Source organism: Geotrypetes seraphini, chromosome 1 (genome assembly GCF_902459505.1).
Source record: "Geotrypetes seraphini chromosome 1, aGeoSer1.1, whole genome shotgun sequence".
Taxonomy (NCBI): domain Eukaryota; kingdom Metazoa; phylum Chordata; class Amphibia; order Gymnophiona; family Dermophiidae; genus Geotrypetes; species Geotrypetes seraphini.
In genome coordinates, this window is record NC_047084.1 from 313,278,507 (window position 1) to 313,301,641 (window position 23,135).

At 42.3% G+C, this 23,135-nt stretch overlaps 1 protein-coding gene across 1 annotated transcript in view; it reads left to right on the forward strand.

Annotated features, from left to right (window-relative positions):
* Positions 1 to 7,760: 7,760 nt before the first annotated feature.
* ETNPPL (ethanolamine-phosphate phospho-lyase) overlaps positions 7,761 to 23,135 on the forward strand; it is a 73,595-nt gene continuing 58,220 nt past the window's right edge. Inside the window, exon 1 of the mRNA XM_033956267.1 lies at positions 7,761 to 8,073. Within this exon, the coding sequence (XP_033812158.1) occupies positions 8,018 to 8,073 (56 nt within the window). The 5' untranslated portion in view covers positions 7,761 to 8,017. The remainder of the gene's footprint in view (positions 8,074 to 23,135) is intronic.

Here is a 23,135-nt window from a genome sequence, read left to right on the forward strand (position 1 = left end):
AAGGGGAAAAACAGGTTCCATCCATTCCACATCTACATATAAAGGAAAGGCAGTACCAAGGTGGAACACAATTTGAATCTGGAAGGGTTCAATGGGCAAATGAGTAACTTTGGCAAAGGCATCACAAATGACTTCAGAGGAAACCAAATAAGTTGGGATCTGACCTAGCATGAGATTGCTAATGCTATTATCCAATTCCCTAAATAAATCTTAGGTGCAGTCTCCAGAATTGTACACAATATTCTAAATGAGGTCCCACCAGAGTCTTATACAGGGGCATCAATACCTCCTTTTTCATACTGGCCATACTTCTCCCTATGCATCCTAGCATCCACCTAGCTTTTACCACCTTTTCAACCTGTTTGGCCATCTTAAGTTTATCACATACTATCACATCAAAGTCCCTCTCCTCTTTCATGAACACAAGTTCTTTACCCCCTAAATTACTTTTCCCTCAAGCTTTTGCAGCACAAATGCATGACCTTGCGTTGCTTTTCATTAAATCTTAGCTGCCAAATTTTAGACCATTCCTCAAGCATCGCTTGGTCTTTCCTCATTTTATTCACACCATCAGGGGTGTCTACTCTATTGCAGATTTTGGTATCATCCACAGAGGCAAACATTGCCAAACAGCCCTTAAGCAATATCACTTACAAAAATGTTGATGCACCCACACCCATTCTTTGAAGAAATATGTTCCAACATGATTTCTCAGTCTATTCCCTATAAACCGCACATCCTGACTTCTAGTATTAATACTTCCTTGTCACTGAGGTTTGCTTTATCTGCATTGTTTATTACTTGGATGTCACAGGCTGAAAGAGGGTGGGGTAGATCTGTTGTCATGTCACTGCTCTTCTTCCTCCTCACTCTTATCTGGCCACACACTCCCCCCACCCTCCATTCAAGCTAGATGTTCTCTTTTCAGCATATTGCATCAGCCCCCTTTACGTTATGAGCTCCCCTGGGAGCACAGTATAGAAAATTGAATAAATAAATAAAGGTTTCACAAATTAGTTTCAAATTAATCAGTACCAGAGATAGTCATGTGCTAACTGGAGAACAGGAATATAGGTTTGCATGTGTGCAGGGTTACCAGATGTCCAGATTTCACCAGACAAGTCCTCCTTTCGAGGACATGTCTGGGGGTCTGGATGGCTTTTCAAAACCCGGCACTTTCTCTAGGTTTTGAAAAGCCTCCTGAAATCGCGTTGTGCAGGGAGGAAGTCTGCACATGCGTGGATGCCACACAATGACATCACACGTGTCTTTGCTCATGATATCATCGTGCAGCATCTGCGCATGTGCAGAATCCCTTCCTGCCTGACAACAGCAGGCAGGGAGAGGAAGGGCTAGGGAGGGATTGGAGGCGGGGGATGGGCGGGACTGGGCGGGATTGGGGGGGTGGGTCTAGGGGTCCGGATTTTCTGATTTGACAATACGTCTTATGCACAAAAATTGTTCTGTAGGTATGTTATTGTGAAGGTGATGAGGATGAAAGCTGTCATACCATAAGAGATTGTTTCTATCAGTGGGTTTCTTAAAAATGGTGGTGGAGAAACTGCCCTTACTCAAAGTAATCAATAAGTCAAGGAAAGGAAGTTGATTTGAATGAGTTTGTGCTGAAAAATGCAAATTAGAGTTGCGCTGATTCAACCACTGCAGAAAATCTTTGAATTCAGGCAATGAGCTCACCCAAATGGCAAAAACATTGTCTTTGTAGCGTTTCCACAGTAACATCTTCACAAAATATTCCGAAGTGTATAAATTGATTTCCCCAAAGTACACTACATAAAGACAAGCTATAGTGGGGGCTCATTTTAGCCCCCATTGCTGTACCTTTCACCTGAACATAAAATATATCACAAATTGAAAATAATTTTTGTTCAACGCGATTTGGTCTAGCTGTAACAAAAGATTTATTCTAGCCTCTGATAAATCCATCTGAGGCAGGTGTTTACATATAACTTGTAAGGCTACTTGCTGAGGAATGTTTGTATATAGTGTTATGATATCTAAAGTCACCATAAGTGAGTTGGATGGAACAACATGGATCTCCCTTAAAAATGTTAAGCATACTGGTCATATCTTTAACATATGATGCTATTTTGGGAACTTCACTTTTCAGTTGTAGGTCCAAAAATTCTGATAGTGGCCCTAAAACTGAGCCTATCCTTGCCACTATCGGATGACCATGGGGATTCACCACAGATTTATGGACCTTTGGGACAAAATATATCACAGGAATCTTTGGATCTTTACAATGCAAAAACTTAAATTCCCCATCGGTGCTAATTCCAGATTCTAGAGCATGTAAAGGTACATAAAAAACTACTTCAGCCAGATCTGTAGTGGCTCTCCTTCTTGCTCGAACCCTCAATTTCTTTCCTCATCCTTTGTGACCTCAACATCCATGCTGATGACTCCTCCAACTCCTACACTTCCACTCTCCTCCATTCCTCCACTCCTCCTCAACCCCTCCACTCCTCCACTTTCCCCTCTCCTCAAGTCATTTCATTGGCTCTCCATCCATTTACGAATACAGTTCAAACTCCTCTTACTGACCTACAAGTGTATTTACACTACAGCCCCTCTAATCTAATCTAAGGCTTGGCTTTATATACCGAGTCATCATTCTAAGAAAGCTGGACTCGGTTTACAATAATTAACTTAACAAATAAAACCATAAAAAATAAGACTAAATTTTGGGAAATTAAGGGCTCCTTTTATCAAGGCACGCTACGGGGATTAGCGCGTCGGACATTTCATCATGCGCTAACCCCTGCGGCAAGCCAAAAAACTAACGCCTCATCAATTGAAGCGTTAGCGACTAGCGCGGCAGGCGGTTGAACGCGTGGTATTCCGCACATTAACCGCCTACTGCGCCTTGATAAAAGGACCCCTAATTTTCAAAGAGTTTAGCAAATAAAGTAGTTTTTAAAGATTTGCAAAAAAATTGAAGTGAGCCGGAACTCCTTAAAAGAAATGGAAGATCATTCCAAAGTTGAGAAAACTTAAAGATCAGAGATTGACTAAAAATCTTTTTTTTTTTAGTTCAAAATATTTTTATTGATTTTATAGGTATAAAATAAACAACAAAAGGCTTTCGAGAAAGCCCAACAAGAAAAGAAGTGACAGCTCCTTTCAAGTACATCACCATAATAAGATAATATATCGGTATCCAACACAAAGCATCAAATAATACAATACAGCCTTCTAGCCACAATAAATAGCAAGACAGAGAAGTTGGTAAGGCAATGGATGTGCATAAGAAACCATAATTTAAGCAAAGATAGAAAACCATAGATTACAAAAGCTATGTAAATCCAATTATCATAAATGTTGAAGGGGGTCACTGATGAGTCCTAAGAATACAGTAGATAGTAAACACCAATGAGAAATGCAAATGAGTAAATCAATTAGATGAATGATATTATGCAGGTAAAGGTCTAATAAATATTATTAGTTCAAAGGTCTTGAGTGCAGTAATCCAATAGTATTGACAATGTTTTATTATAAGTGGATAGTGATTTAGAGCGTTCTGCCAAATGTCGTTCATATTTAACATGAAGACAAACCGAATTCCACCAATGAGTGAAGCTGAGATTAGAGAAGTCTTTCCAATTTTGCAAAATTAATTGAATAGTTAGAAATAGCAAAAGGGTCAAAAGGCGATCATGATACAAAGATAAAGGTGAGGATAGTGCTGAGGATCCCAGAATTAACACATCTAATGTAAAGGGGTCATTAATAAGAAAAATTTTGGTAATCACATTCCAAATAGAGGACCAAAAAATCTGTAAATGGGGACAATCGTATATCATATGTCGTAGAGAGCCCTCTGAGGATTTACAAGTCCAACAGGAGCTATCTGAGGACCTCTTAATTTTGGCTGTTTTGGAAGGAGTCCGGAAGGCTCGATGGTATAGAAAAATTGCGGATTGTCTATGGGAGGCAGAGTGGACCGATTTAAAAATTCTGGCCCACAGTTCCTTGACTAAAAATCTTGACTCCTTTAATCCCTTTTTTGGAAGGAAGATATAATTTAAATTGTTGGTTACCTCTTGCAAAAGGAAGGAGAGGAGTAAAGATACCATATAGGATTTTAAAAACAACACAAGCACATTTAAATTGAACTCTAAAATAAACCGGGAGCCAATGGAGACTCTGGAGCAACGGAGTCACGTAATCAAATTTACGTTTCTCAAAGATCAATTTCACAGCAGTATTTTGAATCAGTTGCAATCTATAAAGACAAGTTTTTGTGGTACTGAGGTAGATAACATTGCAATAATCGAGCCGAGATAATATAATTGCTGAACTAATATGGAAAAATGACGATGATGAAAGAGGTGTATGACCTTCCTCAGCATATGCAGGTTAAAAAAACATTTCTTGACCACAGAGTTAATTTTATCCTTACTTATTTCCCTCTATGCTCCCCTCTCCCCCATGAACTCCATTCATCCGTTAAGTCCCTCCTATCTGTACCCTTCTTCACTGCCAACTCCAGATTCCGTCCCTTCTATCTTGCTGGGCCATATGCCTGGAATAGACTGCTTGAATCATTATGTCAGGCTCCGCTTCTAGCAGTATTCAAATCCAAGCTAAAAGCCCACTTTTGGGGGGCTGTTTTCAACTCCTAACTCACACTCACTGTGTGAGTCAGGAGTTATATCCATCCTATTGTTCTCTCTGCTAGAAACTCCCCAACCCCTATATGTCTTGTTTGACTGTCCAAATTAGATTGTAAGCTCTTCTGACCAGAGACCATCTATTACATGTTAAATGTACAGTGCTGAGTACACCTTTCAGCACTTTAGAAATTATAAATAGTAGTAGTAATATTAGAAGAAACCCAGAGACAACAAAGGTAGATTTTTTTTTTCCAAATAAAGTAGTATGATAGCTGTGTTAATAAACATTTATAAAGGAAAAAAAGGAAATAAAGTGATCCTTTGATTGAACTAATTGTAATACATTTTTGAGTAGCTTTCAGAGACCAAAACCACCTTCCTCAGGTCAAGACAGGATACCTTAACAGCAGTATATGGTACTGACCTGAAGAAGGAGATTTTGGGCTCTGAAAGCTAATAGAAAAATGTATTAGTCCAATATAATGGTATCTTATTTTCCATTTTTGTTTTATTTCTATGGGCTTCTCTTACTAAGCGGCGGTAGCGTTTTTAGCGCGTACTGCAGATTAGCGTGCGCTAACCCCCGCGCTACACAGAAAAAACTAATGCCAGCTCTATGGAGGCGTTAGCGTCTAGCACACGCGGCATTGTGGCGCGCGCTAAAACCGCTAGCACAGCTTAGTAAAAGGAGCCCTATGTGGTGATTGGTATGTGTCAGTCTTTTCAAATTTACATCTACTATCTTTAAATTTTGCATAGTACTAGGGGACATGCATCACTATTTCTGTGGTGTTGCATTATATGCAGAGTCTGGCTTCTTGGGGTGCAGCTATTTTTAGTTTGTAATTACTTAGGGGTCCTTTTATCAAGGCGCAGTAGGGGTTTAACGTGCGGAATACCGCTCGTTAAAGCGCTTGACGCGCTAGTCGCTAACGCCTCCATTGACGAGGCATTAATTTTTTGGCTTGCCGCGGGGGTTAGCGCGTGATTAAATGTCCGACACGCTAACCCCACTAGCGCGGCTTGATAAAAGGAACCCTTAATCTATAGTATACTAGGTGAGAGTGTAACTGTGTTCAGTGTGTGTGAAAAAAGTCATGCTTTTCTGTTGGCATTGACTGTGCAGGATCGATCTGTACTACTCTGGCTTATTTACGTAGTTGTAAAATGGGTGTATTGATGTTCCAGTGCTTACTGCAATGTTTAAGATGCTGCCTTTTCCTAGGTATACCCTTGTTGTGTGACTCATGGATTATTACTAAACATAATTTTGTTCATATAGAGGAGAGGGTGTTAAAAAATGATTGACCCTGGGTGTCAAATACGCTAGGTACGCCACTGGAAACAAACAGCTAGACTGGCCATTCTGAAAATATTTGCAAAATGCAATATTTAAGATTGCCAAAATTCTGCTTAATGATGTTATTTGTGTATACTTCCCATGGTTTCATTGGCCACATAAAGTCAAATAGCAGCCTGCAGGGTGCCCCTCCTTGTTCTAGAGTTAAGGGTTGACACAGTATATAAATAGGGCTCCTTTTACAAAGCTGCGCTAGCGGTTTTAACGTGCACTTAGCGCGTGCTAAATTGCCCCACGCTAGATGCTAATGCCAGCATTGAGCTGGCGTTAGTTCTAGCCACGTAGCGTGGGTTTAGCGCATGCTAAAATTCTGCACGCGCTAAAAATGCTATCGCAGCTTAGTAAAAGGAGTCCTATATTTTACAGTATTGTATTGGTATACATAGGAATGGTATATATAGAACAAAGAAAAGGAACAAAAAGCCCTATGCAAAATCCAACAGAAGGAAAACAAGTGGGAACCTTGGGAAAAGCAAATTATATTTTAATAAATTCAAAACAAATACAAAATCACATAAATAAAAGCACATATGTCAAAAGTCCTATGGACGTATGTTGAAAGGATCCAGCCAACGACCCGACACGTTCCGTGTTTCAGCCCCCAGGTGGAGGCCTGCCTCAGGGGTGTGTCTGTAGGTCCACTAGGTGTCCCTCTAGTGTTGAGAATGCAAACTTTAAAAATTCTCTAAAAATACTATGAGCATTTGAAAAGGCTTATAGAAGGTCCGAAGGACAAAATCAACAGGGTACATAGAAATTTCCTGCCCAAAAAAAAAGGCAATGGTAGAGCATGAGTGGAAAATAGGCAGGCCTCTCACTTATGCAGGTGCCTAGCAGGGCCACATTAGGCAGTTGCCTAAGACAGTAACTTCTTGAGCACAGCAAAAAAAAGCGGCTGCAAAACAATACAATTTAATAGCTGCACAAACTCCAAGAACCATTAGCATTTTGATTTTTTGTGTAATGATCATGATTGTTGAGTTTAAATTATCAAAATATTGAGGAGGGCTAGAGGCTAGGGGGCTGAACATTAATTTGGGGATGGAGGTAAGTGAAAGTTATTTCATTTAAGAGTGTAGTCTTGATTATATTGTTACCCACTTTGAACCTCATTGATTAGAGCTTTGGCGGGATACAAATCTTTTATATAATGTAACATCATATTTATTTATTTATTTTAAAATTTTCTATCCCGCTTTATATCTTAAGCGGGTTACAATGTCCACATACATAAATGAATAAAAACAACAAATGCATAAAATTTACAATTCTACAAATCCAACAGTAAAACTAAACATTAAAATACATCAAACTCCCATTTCAAATTCAATCCTGAAATTCAATCTTGACAGGAAAAAAAAAGGATATTGACGTCTCCTCATTTCTAAAATGCTGTTGCACATCTAACATCTTATACATTTGCAGCAATAATTGCTGACCTAAGCTTTCCAGTTTTGTACATCTGATGCAAAATCACACTAGACAAGCGTTCTTTTTCAATCTCCAGGGATGAGAACTGTTCTATGCTGACACAGCTCTTCTGGGCAGGGGAGGGGAGGGGAGAGAGAGAGAAGATTCCCAGAAGGGCTACAAGAGGGCAGAGGTAGTTCCCACTCGGAATGTCAGTGAAAGAGTTTAGGAGGGTTCATGCAGCTCTGTTGCCAATGCTAAAGATAAACAGGAGGGTGGTGGCCAAGGGGAGGACTAGAGCAGGGTTATAAAAGGAAACCCTTGACAGCAAGGAAGGAACAGAAGGCCAGGGAAGCTTGGAGAAGAAGAGATAGGGAGAGAGTGAGAGGTAGGGAGAATAATAATAGCAGGGAAGGCTGGGAGGTTCTGGAGAGGAGAGGAAACGATAGCCCTGGGGAGTCCAACAACTAAGAAATTAAAGGAAACACCTTAGCCTATAGTTTAGCACTTCAACCAGCACACAGTAAATTATTTACAGGGACATATAAGGAGAAGAAAACTTTTCTTTGTTTTAAATTTTTGTCAACGCACAAGCTTGGTGCAGGGCACTATGAGTGAGCTGTACAGCAAGCAGCAGACACTAGAGCTGCGGAGGAAACACATCGGGTGAGTGGTTTATTCAAGCCCCCCCCCCTCCCCATCCCCTCATCCCCTGGGTGAACAGCTCCTTCCTTTCCTCTTCCTGCTGACAGCCCTCTGTCTCCCATTGGGTTGAAAGCTGATGTTTTTCAGATTTTCATCTGTAGTGAGATTCCTCTTGAAAGAACTTGTGGCTGTCTGTCTACTATTACTACTACTACTAATCATTAATATAGTGCTACTAGGGCATATGCAGCGCTGTACACATTATGGGTTCCTTTTACGAAGCCACGTTAGCGGTTTAATGCGCGTAATAGCACACGCTAATTTGCCGGCCACGCTAGCCGCTACCGCCTCCTCTTGAGCAGGCAGTAGTTTCTCAGCTAGCGCGGGGGTTAGCGCACACTAAAAAGGTACGTGCAATAAAACCGCTAACGCGGCTTCGTATAAGGAGCCCTATATGCAGGTGCTATTTCTGTCCCTAGTGGGCTCACAATCCAAGCTGACTTTCATTTCTCTCCCATTTTAGTTGAGAACATGAAAGTTGGTACACTGCTGGCATGGCTGCCAACGTAACAGTGAAAGAAAGCTTCTCCCAGTGTCTTGGCAGCATTGTTCTGTAACAGTGGAAGAGGAAGGGTTAAGAGGATTCATCTTATGAAACGAGACTGTTATTAATTGTAGTGTTTGGCACAGTAGCAGAGCAGCTGGCAAAATAATACACACACACACACAAATCTTTATCCCTCACCCCTTCCTCCTAAATAATGGACCATGGCATTATAATTTCATATCAAATTTACATAGAGATTAGAAGGCTGAATGTGGACCTTTACTCTGACCACCAGCCCATCTTGAGAGGAAGTGGACTAATGGTTAAAGCTATGAACTGATAAACATACATGCAGAAAAGTACCGCACGATTACCATGCAATTTACATTTGTGCTATTGGCTAAACAGTGCACCAAAGGCTTGTGTTCAGATTTAATTCATGCAGAATACTGTAGATGTTCATAAATTGTATTAAAATGTATGGTAAACAGGTCATGGAGAAGTCCTTGTTAATGAAATAAAGGAAGGAGCTGATTTTGCCACTAGAATAATGACAGAAAATTTTTTTGACAAGGTCTGAACAGTAGGAAAAGTTGCAGAAGAAGGAAGGGGAGATTGTTTTGGTCATTAAAAAAATGTTCAGCTTGTGTTATTAGGGCCAATTCTTCTGTGTTCATTTCCTGGAAAGCGAACTAATGAAAAACCACAAAAGTACAAAAAGTGGGTCCATCCTACAAAAAGTGCATAGCAAAGACGCCAAATAACAAGCAATAACTTTTATATCTGTGCAGATTTATAAACATCTATTTCTCTGGGCCAAATTGTACAAGCGTGAGCAAACCACAATTTCTTCAAGACGTGGCGGTCATTAGCACAGAAAAAAAAACGTGCATGCCTTCCTGTTAGCGCAATTTGCCCACGCACTACATTTGCATCTTGTTTACTACATGCGGTGGAATATTGTCTTGTACTGCCACTATTCATCCATAGAAAATAATGGTAAATATCGAACTAAGGCCAGTACTGGGCAGACTTGCAAGGTATGTGTTTGTATATGGCTTTTGGTTGAGGATGGACTGGGGAGGGCTTCAATGACTGGGAGGATGTAGATGGGCTGGAGTGAGTTTTGACAGAGATTTCGGCAGTTGGAACCCAAGCACAGTACCGGGTAGAGCTTTGGATTCTTGCCCAGAAATAGCTAAGAAGAAAAAATTAAAAAAAATTGAATTGAATCAGGTTGGGCAGACTGAATGGACCATTCGGGTCTTTATCTGCCGTCATCTACTATGTAAGCTTTATCGCAAGCTTTCTGCATCTGTCCCCTAGGAAGTAAAGATTTGACTTTAAATTCTGCTGCTGACAAGCCTTGGGCAAATTTCTCTCTCATTGCCAGTGTAAGCTCATGACACCTCACTCTTGTCTAGCACAGTAAAAGCTATAAGCATTTATGTGTGCAATAGTCATGTAAATATTAGAATAATGACATACTGTATATGTGTATGTATCTTCACTCATAAATGTGAACATTCTGCATGAGCGCTATTCTAATCACTTAATGCATATCTGCAAGGGGGGGGATGCAGATATGCATTAAGTGATTAGAATAGTGCTCATGCAGAATGTTCACATTTATGAGTGAAGATACATACATTTATGCATGTAACGTACAGAAGGTATGTACATCCCTGCCTCATTTAAGCACCCGCACCTACATCACCATTTATACTGCGGGTACCTAATTATTAGGTGCACTGATACTTAGTTCCGCTAGTATTCTATAATAGAACCTGGGTGTAGAGAATGACCCGGGGACACAGTTTGTCCCTGTGGCCATGGTTTCTGTCCCCGTTTCCACGCCATCCCTGCAGACTCTGTCCCCTTCACCGCCCTGTTCCTGTGGGCTCTGTCCCCCATCCTTGTCCCTTGGTTAACTGCAGGTACCCATCCCTATGTCACTCTCTACCTGGGTGCCTTGGTTCCATTACAGAATTGCCTCCAACCGTAGGGCCCTGGGGCACTTACGGACTTCATCTCCTTCCTTGTCTGTTGTTACTTCCAACCTGAGCCATCAATGTTAAATTTGTTTATCTCTAAACCTTGAGTCAATGTAAATTCCTCTTGCTGCGAGCCACATTGATTCCATGTAGAAAATTGTGGGATACCAGAAGTTGTATTGCATTGTTAAATGGAAGTTCTGTCCGATCCCTTTGCTTGCAAAAGATTCTGAATCCTACGGTGCTGAAAGGATTGACTGAGAGTGAGACAAGAGGTACAAAATGGACATCTGTAGCTGTCTTGGTAATGTGGGTTTTAAGAAAATAAAACCCCGTGGTCTGGTACTCTCTATGGACATAGATAGTGGTTTAGTGGAAGTCCTAAATGTCTTCACTGTATTAGTATCTGTGGTTGAGGCAGATCTTCTGTGGTTGCAAGTGGCCTACACTTTACCCCGATCTGTGCTTTTATCACACTGAAGTTATAAGAAAAAAAAATTACACAAGATGTTTACAAAGATAAATGGACTTCACACTAGAGAGTTGTGCGGGGACAGAAATCCCACCCACCTCCACCCGTCCCTGCCAGGATCCTCTCCGTCCCCACCCATCCCCGCAAGGAATTCCCTCCATCCCACCCGTCCCAATAAAAAGCAGCAATTACTTCTGACAGGATCATCAATTCCACAGTTTCTTTTCTGTTTGCGCTGCTGTTTTCCTTGTGGAATCTCTTTGGTTGAACCCCTTCTTTGTTTTCTGTTCAGGTAATTAACTTATAAACCCCCTCTTTTACTAAGGCTTACGTGTCCATTATATTATATAGACGAACCCTGCTTCCAAAGCCTTCCATCCCTGTGGGAGTCCCGTTGGCTAGAGGGGGTCCCCGTGGGAGTCCTGTGGGTTGGGGGGGATTTCCGTGGGACCCGCGGGATTCCCGTGATCCCCTTTCCCGTGCAGATCTCTACTTTACACACATGAGCATTTAGCTAGAATTCCTAAATTCTTATCACTTTTCATTTCTGTGCTTGCCAGTACGTTCTCCTGTTCGAGTTTTGTATTTTCTTTTTTTCGGACCTTGTGTCCTTGTACTGCTGGTTTTCTGTATCATCTGTGTTGCATTTTGCTAATAAAAATTATTACCAAAAAAAAAACTGGAAGCAACTGCTTTTTGATCTTAAACTGTGGGCTCCTTTTACAAAGCCGCATTAGCGGTTTAACGCGCATAATGGTGAACGTTAATTTGCCAGCCGCGCTAGCCACTACCGCAGGGGTGCCCACACTTTTTGGGCTTGCGAGCTACTTTTAAAATGACCAAGTCAAAATGATCTACCAACAATAAAATTTAAAAAAAACACAACGCACACTGTACGCATAGAAAATGTTAATTACCATTCCTATTCCAGGGTTTTTCAAAGAGGTCAAAGCAGATGACTCTATGCACTATCACCTCAGTAACAACCATACAAAAATAGACAAATATACCCCCCTCCCTTTTTACTAAACCACGATAGCAGTTTTTAGAGCACAGGGAGCTGCGCTGAATGCCCAGCGCTGCTCTCGACGCTCATAGGCTCCCTGCGCTAAAAAACTCTATTGCGGTTTAGTAAAAGGGGACCTTAGTGTAAAATATAGACAGCAGATATAAATTGAGACACATTTCGATCACTAAATTTAAAATAAAATCATTTTTCCTACCTTGTCTGGTGATTTCATGAGTCTCTGGTTGCACTTTCTTCTTCTGACTGTGCATCCAGTCTTTCTTCCCTTCTTTCAGCCTGTATGCTTCCTCTCCTCCACACCTCATTCCCTCCCCCAACTTTTCCTTCCTCTCCCCTGCCCTTTCTTTCTCTCTGCCTCCCTTTCCTTTTTTTCTGTTTCTCTTCTTTCCTTCTGTCTCCCTGCCTGCCCTTTTTCTTTCTTTCTTTCTCTCTGCCCTCCCCCAAGACACTGCCACTGCCATCGGGGACCCAAACTGCCATCGGGGACCAGGACCCAAACCGCCACCAATAACAGGCCCGAAAGCCGACGCCAATAACACGCCCAAAAGCCGACGCCGCCCCAACCTCTCCCTGCTTCGGCCGACCAGCATCGCGAGGAACTGTTGGGGGAAATGCTGCTGGGTCCTGCCTTCGCGGAAACAGAAAGTAGGCAGGACCCGGCAGCAAGAAGAGGAAATGCTTCACTAACATGTCTCCCGCCTTAGCCCGTAGCGAACGCTTGTTTCAGGGCTCTCAACATGTGCGTGCAGGCTTCCCTTCTCCCCCCTCCCCCTCCCCGGGCATAACTTCCGGTTTCGGAGGGAAGAGAAGAGAAGCCTGCACGCACACGTTAGAGCCCGGAGCATAAGTTCGCTAGGGGCTGAAATCTCCAAGCCGGTTTTTTGGGTATTTTTTTAAAATGTTCAGCAGCGGCAGATGACAGCTGGGTGGACCACCCAGCTAAAAGGCCCTAGGGAGAATACTGGAGAGGAAGGCTGATCGGCCCGTAGATCAGGACGGCAACATGAGTGCGATCGACTCGAGTTGCCTTCCTGAGCTATTGGTCGATCGCGATCGACGCGTTGGGCACCCCTGCACTACCGTCTCCTCTTGAGCAGGCGGTAGTTTCTCGGCTAGTGCGAGGGTTAGCGCGCGCTAAATAGGTGCGTGCGATAAAGCCACTAACGCGGCTTTGTAAAAGGAGCCCAGTGTTCGCAAGTAGCGAGTTAACTTGTTCAGAATTTTCCTTCCATTGCATGGACATGTTAATAGGGCACACCTGGGTGGTTTTTTTTTCCTGTACATTTACGATCAACCTTTCTAAAGTATGTATACACTTCAGCTCTGAAAATCACCTCAGGGAGTTTATGCACATACATGTCTGAACTTCTGCTCTTTGCCATGCATACTACTATGAGCTGAGCAGGAGTCCTCCAGCTACAGTCCATCCAATAACATAGTAGATGACAGCAGATAAAGACCCGAATGGTCCATTCAGTCTGCCCTTCCTGATTCAATTTAAATTTTTTCTTCTTAGCTATTTCTGGGCAAGAATCCAAAGCTCTACCCGGTACTGTGCTTGTGTTCCAACTGCCGAATTCTCCGTTAAAACCTACTCCAGCCCATCTACACCCTCCCAGCCATTGAAGCCCTCCCCAGCCCATCCTCCACCAAACGGCCATATACAGACACAGACCGTGCAAGTCTGCCCAGTACTGGCCTTAGTTCAATATTTAATATTATTTTCTGATTCTAGATCCTCTGTGTTCATCCCACGCTTCTTTGAACTCAGTCACAGTTTTACTCTCCACCACCTCTCTCGGAAGCTCATTCCAGGCATCCACCACCCTCTCCGTAAAGTAGAATTTCCTAACATTGCCTTTGAATCTACCACCCCTCAACCTCAAATTATGTCCTCTGGTTTTACCATTTTCCTTTCTCTGGAAAAGATTTTGTTCTACGTTAATACCCTTCAAGTATTTGAACGTCTGAATCATATCTCCCCTGTCACTCCTTTCGTCTAGGGTATACATATTCAGGGCTCAAGGAAGTACACTATTCTTTCTTTCAGCAACACTTCCATTATTTTTCCAACAACTGAAGTGAGGCGCACCGGCCTGTAGTTTCCTGCTTCATCCCTGTGATCACTTTTACTTTTTCAACAGTGAAGGACAGGCAAGATGTGCAGGACTCCAGAACACCTGCCTAGCCCTAGGAATGGAAGACACAATATTGAAATACCGCCCCCCTCCCCCACCCCCCCCGCCAACACACACACGCTGGCAGCAATGCAGCAATGCTCAGCTTAGAGCAGGGGTTCTTAGCCTGGGGTCTGCGGCATGGACTCCTAGGGGGTCAATGAGGGTCAGATAAAAATTAACATTTATATTCACGATACAGCCTGGTACTATTGATTTTTCTCACAGATAACGAGAGATTAGATGTACTAGTAATGGTAATAGAAAACGTAGTAGTAGTAGTAGATCTGTTTTAATTTGCACAAGAGGATTGTATTTTATAATTATAATGAGTGGCCCTTGCTTTTTGCATAAAGAAAGGATTTTTTTTTTTAGATTGTTTACTTTAAAGTTTAACAATACTATGGGCTCCCTATGTGTATGTCATATGTATGAGACAATCAAATCTCGACAAATAAAATACATTATATTAATTGCATGCAAAATTGGTGTTTATGTGAATATTTCTGGGTAGGGTTACCATATTTTAGTCCGCAAAAACCCGGACACATGGCTCCAACCCTGCCCCATTCCAACCCAGCCCCGCCAATTCCGCCCAGTTCTGCCTCCTATCTTCTTCCCTGATGAGCTCTGGCCGCATCTGGAGGGCCTGGAGCATGCGCGGATGTGTGTGACAAAACTGCTGGCTTTTTTGAAAGTCCGTCCAGGCACCTGGACAGTCCTCTAGAAAGAAGACATGTCTGGGTTTTCCTAGACATCTGCTAACCCTATTTCTGGGGAAGGGGGACCATTGCTTTCATCAGATTCTTAAAGGGGTCCATGACTCAAAAAAGGTTAAGAATCACTGGCTTAGAGGGGAATAGTGCTTTCCACCACTGGCCCTCACCTCTGGGAATGTCTCCACTCAGTCCAAATAAAGTTACAACATATACTGTAGATTATATTCTCATAAATTTGCCCACAAATCGGGAGGGTAGTTTTATAAACCTCCCATTTCTCTACATAAAATATGACTTTTCCCTGTGGAAATGCCTTTTAAAATTGTCCTAAAGGGGAACGTTTATAAAACTTTTTCCATCTATAAAGTCTGTTTTACAACAAACTAGGTTTTTTACTACATTATACAGCCGCATACGCACAGAAAGTATGTGCGTAGAAAGTGTTTGCTTGCTTTTATGAGATCTATGCACAGGTGTTCCCAGGATGTGGTTTGGCAAAGCACATGCGGAGTTGTGATATGTGTGTGTATTCTAGAACAGTGTTCTTCAACCACCGGTCCATGGACCAGTGCCGGTCCACAGAAATTTCCTGCCGGTCCACAGGGCCAGCACGTGCATCAGGCCCAAAACAGTGTTCTTCGAGCCAGCTCCTTCTTCCTAACTGATTCAGTGCACAAAGCCACGGCCAGTGGCTCCTACGGGCATCCTGCGCCTGAACCGGAAGCCTTCTCTCTGACGTTGCAACGTCAGAGGGAAGGCTTCCAGATGAGGCACGGGACGTGAAAGGCACAATTAGTACTAAAATGGTGGCGGGGTCTGGGATGGAGATTGGATAGAGATGGGCAGGGTCTGGCCCACGACTTAGCCTCGTGTTCTTCAACAGCCTGTCCACGGACCGATGCCGGTCCACAGAATAATTCTTTTATTTCTGCCGGTCCATAGGTGTTAAAAGTTTGAAAAACACTGTTCTAGAACATACCTGCTTATACATGCAGATCATATACACACATTTACACTTTCTTAGGCACAGGCATACATTTGGGCATCAGCACTGAGATACTGTTGTGGCTGGATCTGGGTGCCTATTTTATAAAGCAGGTATGGGCAACCTTTACGCACAGAGGGCCACACAAACATCAGTACAACCCCTCAACATTACATAACATCAGAACTCTATACAGGGCCATCTCTACCTATGGACCAAGTGAGGCCCTGCCCAAAGTGCCAGTGATAAAGAGTGCCAAGATCCTAGTCCGGTCTCCCTTCAAACTTCTAGAGGAACAGGGATTTTGGCAACCGTTATCATCAGCAGTGCCATGAACCAGTGCCTCACCTGGTCCTTCAGGAAGGGAGGACTTGAAGGAGGGCAATAACAGATCACGGGGATAGGGGGAGGAGAGAAATACCAGATTTTCAGGGTTGGGGCCAAAGCAAAAGTTGGCTCAGGACGCCACAGCCCCTCACGCTGAGCCTGGCTCTATAGACCTTCTGTGATAAATAAGTAAAAATTTAACTTAAAATGATGGAAACAAACTGCTAGCGTGGCTAGTCTGAAAATATTTATGAAGTACAGTATTTTAAACTGGCAAAACTCTAGTTCATGACATTTTCTTTCTGTACTTCCCATGGTCTCTTGGGCCTGCATAAAATACAATAACAGGCTGTGTTTGACCAACAGGTTGTAGGTTGCTCCTCCAGCTATACAGGTGTAAATAGGTACCTATGTTGCCTTTATAAAATTAGTTACACAAATAACCTTTTATTATATAATCAAAACCTTACACTGTGAACCATCAGATAAATCAGTCCTGAATGATACAAAAATTGTGTAAAGCATCATTGCTTACTCAAGGAGCCAGATTTTTTTCAATTTGGGGGGCAAAAATATATAAAGAAAAGAACTTCTCTTTTCAGTAGAACATTTCACTTGTCTCAGGAGATGTTAACCTGATACAAATTCACGTTTTGATATGACTGCTATAGGGATATCATCTGCTGAAAAGAAAAAATTAATGGCCAATCACTTCTGCCATACTCTCCGTAGCTCTAAAATTAGAACATTTTAGCTCATGCAAATTGATTAAATGAATTTCACATTGGGGTTTAGCATACAGTAGATATGGTGAGATTGAATCTGATATATCTGTAACAACAACAAAAAAATCTGATCAATATTCAATCAGAAGTGGTCATCATTTTATGAAGCCCTATCTGGGCTCTGACACTGAATATGTCAAGCAGATGAAAGTATGGAAAGACCATTTTGACGCCAACTTGAAAATGTAATGCAATATAAAATTATCAGTGACAATAAACTAATAGATTAATAGGCCTAGACTCATCCAGTATACCATAAAAATAACGACTTAGGTTTATGTTACACATAATTATTTTTATGGTATTTTGAATGAGTCTGGACCTATTAATCTACTAGTTTAGGGGTCCTTTTACTAAGGTGAGCTTACCGTTTTAGCGTGCTAAACGCTAACGTGTCCATAGACTATACTGGATGCGTTAGCGTTTTGCGTGTGCTAAAACAGCTAGCACGCCTTAGTAAAAGGACCCTGTAATGTTGCCAATAATTTTTTTCATATAGCATTCAATTTACAAGTTGGAATCAAATTGGTCTTCCCCTATTTTCTTCTGCTTGACATATTTTTATTATAGGAGAATGATTTTTTTTTTTTCTATACTCTGACCTCCTTGTCTTCAGCTGCACCCAGAACTAATATCGGTACAGCTGATATTCATTGTCATACCTCCAAAGCTAACTGGGCAAAATCAGTGAGGTCGAGAGGCGCCCGAAGCAGTGGTGTCCTTCTTCTCCACCCCCTGCTCTGTCCTCGCCCCGCATGCACCTTCACTTCCCCCCTGGACCTCTATCTCTTCACCAGCACGAGCAGCGACTCCAACCTGCTACTCACACTAGCGTTGGCTCTCCATCTGACATCACTTCCGAGGTGCGGGACCCGGAAGTGACGCCAGAAGGAGAACCAACGCTGGTAAGAGCAGCAGGTTGGAGCTGCTGATCGCGCTGGTGAAGAGATATAGGTACATTAGGGGGAGGGGGAGTGAAGGGATGCGTGTGGTAGTGGGGGAGGAGTGAGAAGGAGCGGGGATAGTAACATAGTAGATGATGCAGATAAAGACCCGAATGGTCCATCCAGTCTGCCCAACCTGATTCAATCTAAAAATTTGTTGGGGTTTTTTTTTTTTTTCCTACTTCTTCTTAGCTATTTCTGGGCAAGAATCCAAAGCTCTACCCACTACTGTGCTTGGGTTCCAACTACTGAAGTCTCCGTCAAAGCTCACTCCAGTCCATCTACACCCTCACAGCCATTGAAGCCCTCCCCAGCCCATCCTCCACCAAATGCCATATACAGACACAGATCATGCAAGTCTGCCAAGTACTGGCCTTAGTTCTTCCATATTTACTATGGAGAGGAGGAGGGGTGCAGGCGCCCCCACAAAGATGGTGGCTGGGATAGACAATCCCCCTTACTAAACCACAGATCAGAATTACTATTTGTGTGTGGTCCTATCTGCCCATTTAGCTATGTGGTCACTAGCATTGAATATCGCTGTGCCCACATAACTCCCTGCTCCTATCTGGACTACCAAAGAACTAACCACCAGATCTTTAGCAACACTGTGAAGTGTGGCTGAAAATTCATGAATGGCCCACTCATTGTGATTTAATGGGGCAAGAACTTCTCCTGCCTGGTTAATTCATTCTGAATAGTAACCCTGATGTGGTGCAGTGGTTAAAGCTACAGCCTCAGCACCCTGACGTTGTGGGTTCAAACCCACATTGCTCCTTGTGACCCCGAGTAAGTCACTTAATTCCCCATTGCCCAGGTACATTAGATAGATTATGAGCCTGCTGGGATAGATAGGGAAAAATGCTTGAGTATCTGAATAAATTAATGAGAATGGTATAGAAAATTGAATAAATAAGGTCTAAAGCTCTCTAGCACTATACGAGGAGCTGCTGAAAAGTTCTCGGCCCAACCAAAAAGAGAATGACGTGGAGCCTTGAAATCTACAAGTTACTTCACAGTTTTCTTGACACATCATTCTCTTCTTGGTTGGGCTGAGAACTTTTCAGCGGCCCCTCGTAAAGTATATTTGTACAACTCGTTCAACCTTCATAGGAGTAGCAAAGCCAAACTGTGTTTTGTTTTGTTATTTCTGAATGTGAGGTAACTAACCATTCAAAAGTGACTGTCGTCATCCTTTCTCTACCAAGCGGAATTCTTGGAAGAACTAAAGCAGTGCAGTTCATTGCAGATTGCACAGGAGGCTTTTTCTGGACAAGTTGCATCAAAGCCTGGTGTAACTGACACAAATGCAAAGACACTTGCTATTTTTAGCAAAGCTGTAACAGAGAAAGGTAGTCTGTCTGCCTTCTTCTGGTTATTTGCCTTGGTTCCTTCTTCCCCATCTATTTATGACAGGCTGAAGGAACTGTTTATTTATATAAAATAAAAATAAAACCCTGAAAGCATTGCTTCTTAAAATAATTTTTGTGATTATGTCTTACTGAAAACAAGGGACCATGATTATTATCTTCAGGAAGCCTACATAAGAATATAACAATGTGCTCGTCATCAAAACATGTTTTTTGTAATTGAATATGCAATTAGGAATAATATCCCCACAGTTCTAATCCTGTTAAAAGCATTCTAATCCTGTACTATGAGGGGGGTGCTGAAAAGATCTCAGCCCAACCAATCAACTTCTTAGATTCTGAGCATTATTTTGTCACTGTAGTTGAAAAGAGTGCTATCTTATTTTGTTATGTGCCAATTTGCAGAAACAAAATTCTGTGTTTTGACATTGTTTCAGATCATTGATTGAACCTTATCCAGATCATTTCTTCTTATTTATTTATTCAGTTTTCTATACTGTTCTCCCTAGGGAGCTCAGAACAGTTTACATGAATTTATTTAGGTACTGTCTGTCCCAGTAAGCTCACAATCTATCTAATGTACCTGGGGTAATTGGGGGTGTGTGTGGGGGGGGGAGGGGAGGGGGATTAGGTGACTTGCCCAGTGTCACAAGGAACAGTGTGGGTTTGAACTAGAGAATGACATGGGGAAAAAATCTGTCCCCGTCACTGTACCACCATCCCCTTCACCGCCCGTTCCCGCAGCATCCACCCTTCCCTCTCTCCACCTCACTGCTCCTCAGTAGCCCGAGAATCTCCCTCCCTCCCCCTTATCTTCGCAGCGTAAAGAAACTTAAGGGAGGGAAGGCCCCTTCCCTCCCTCCCTCCCTCCCTCCGGCCAAATCTATATCCCTCCTTCCCCCTTACCTTCGCGGCGCTTTAGAAAAGAAACTGATGCCGGCGAAGCCTGCCTGTGCCGCCCAGCAGTTGCGTGTGTGTGGGCGGAAGCTTCTCCTCTGACAATTGTCATTTTATAAACACAAATAAAACAGAGCAAGGTTCAACAAAACCCATCTCCCCTCCCTTTCACAAATATCCCCTGAAAACTGAAATTACTACAGAATGCTACATAGAAAAATCAAGCTAACAGAATACTTTAGTTACACATGGCAAGAATAATGTTAGGGGAGTGCAACTAGAGCAACTGTCCTCTGGTCAGAGAGACAGCCCTAAGCCAGCTGGAAACTAAAGAAGCACATCCTGGACTTTGCAGTCCCCAGTTATGTCTAATACCAGCTCTAGCAGGGTACATATTTCAAATCGGAAATATTCTAATCATAAAATATAAAATAAATTTATTTTTTTTATTTTTGTTGTCTGGTAATTTTATTGGTCTCAAGCTTTGGTTTTAGGTTCCTTCTATCTTCATCATGGCATGACTGGATCCTGAAGGTAAAATAGGCGCAAGAGGAGCTGGGGAGAAGATGCCGAGTCTGACACGGGCACAATTTTTTTTACCATAGGAGTAAGACTTTTCTCCGCTCCCATGGAACAGTAAAAGGTCTTGTCCCCATTCCCGCGGGACGGTGAAAGGTCTTGTCCCGATTCTTGCAGTAAACCAGTTGCAAATGTCTCCATTCCTGCGGATTTACTGCAGTGACCAGAGGTTTACCGCCGTAAACGGTTCCCATGTCATTCTCTAGTTTGAACCCATAACCTCAATGTTCTGAGGCTGTAGTTTTAACCACTGTGCCACTGGTCTCATAACTTTTCAGCTCCCCCTCTTCTATCTGTAGGCATCCTGATTTCTGTCATAACAACCGTGGTGCACACGGAGTTAATAAAAACGATGTCATGGAAGTCATTTGATAATGCTTAAACAGCTCTTTTTCTACAGTATAACATGTGCACCACTGTGTGAAAATATATACTATAGGCCAATAACACAAGGCAACAAAAATTTTTTTTTGCGGAATCATCTGACAACACAGCACATTTTTCTAAATCAGTTTTTACACTGATTTCAGGTCTGTTATTAGTTGTTTTTTTTCAGTCATGTAAACTTTTAAAGATACATTACATTAGTGATTTCTATTCCGCCAATACCTTGCGGTTCAAGGCGGATTACATAAAAGTTTTCAGAGATTACATAAAAGTTTACATAAAAGTGTACAGGAATAGCAAAAGAGATGTCATAAGAGTTACCAGAGTTGTCGAGATCTTAAGGTGGTAAGTGTTGGATAAATAGAGGCATTTTTGCATTAGTTGGGTAGTTAGAAGCATATTAGAGTATATTAAGGGTGTAGAGTGGGTAGGTGGGGTTTAGGTAGGAACTGGTCGTATTAGATAGGTTTTATGTATTTTTTTGAAGAGTAGGGTTTTAGAATCTTTCTTGAAGGTTTTGTAGTCTGTGGTTGATGACAACAGAATGGTGATTTGTCTATCCAGTTTAGCTGCTTTGGTGGCTATTAGATTGTCATATAGTTTTTTTCGTTTGACATTTTTGGATGGTGGGTGTGTGAAAAGTGAGTGGGCTCTCCTGTGCCTGGATGAGGAGGATTGAGTCAGTCGGTTATTCCAGTAGGTTGGGCTTTCTCCGTTAATAGCTTTGAAAAGTAGGCAGTAGAATTTGAAGTGTACTCTTGCTTGTATTGGGAGCCAGTGAGAGTCATGGTATGCTTCTGTGATGTGGTCATATTTTTTTCAATGAGTAGATGAGTCTTAGGGCTGTGTTTTGTATAGTTGTAATTCTTTTATCATGGTCGCTGTATATGGGAAGTATAGGATGTTGCAGTAGTCTGTTAGTCCAAAGATAAGGGATTGTACCAAAAGTAGGAATTGTTTCCTGTCGAAGAATTTTCAGATTTGTCTTAGATTTCTCATGGTCACGAATGATGCTTTTATTACTTTGTTGATTTTTGGTTGCATGGTACATTCTCTGTCAATTAGTACTCCCAGAAGTTTTAGTGTGGGTTGAATAGGGTATGAGATCAAATTTATTACTAGATTTGTTAAGGTAGGAGTTTTATTGTTTTCTAGGAGGATGAAGTTTTTTTGTCAGGGTTAAGTTTTAATTTGTGCTCTGTCATCCATGTTGCTACTGTTTCGAGTGTTCTGTGCATTGTGCTTGTCATGGTGGGTTCTGGGTGGTCGAAGGAGAGGAGAATAGTGATGTCATCTGCATAGCTGTATGAGGTTATGCCATGTTTGTCTAGGTAGAAGCTGAGGGAGGCTATGTATATATTGAATAGTTTAGGAGATAGGGGTGATCCCTGGGGAACTCCGCAGGGGTTGAACCAGGGTTCTGATTTTTCTTGCTTTGTTTTAACCCTGTAGGTTCTGGATTTTAGGGAACAGGGTGGTTTGGGTGGGGTTGCGGGAGAGTGCCTGTTGTGTTTGACTGTGGTTCTGTGTGGTGGTTGTCTGTATGGTTAGGAGTGAGTGAGATGAATGCGGTGGTGCAGCGCTCTTGGGGGTGGTTGGCCTTGCCTTTGTGTTCCATGCTTTTCTTGAGAGTGTTCCAGCTCCAGTATTCCTGGATGGGGGGCCTAGCTGGGGGGCTGCCTGTCTATTGTACTATATTGTATTCTGTTATTCACCTGGGAGAACTTGTTCCCAATGACTAAAGTGACTATAGCTACCTTAAATGTGGACGGGATTCACTCTCCTATCAAGAGGAAGAAAGTTTTGACCTGGTTCCGCAAGAGGGAGACTGATATCGCCTTTGTGCAAGAAACCCACCTTTCCGTTCTGGAAC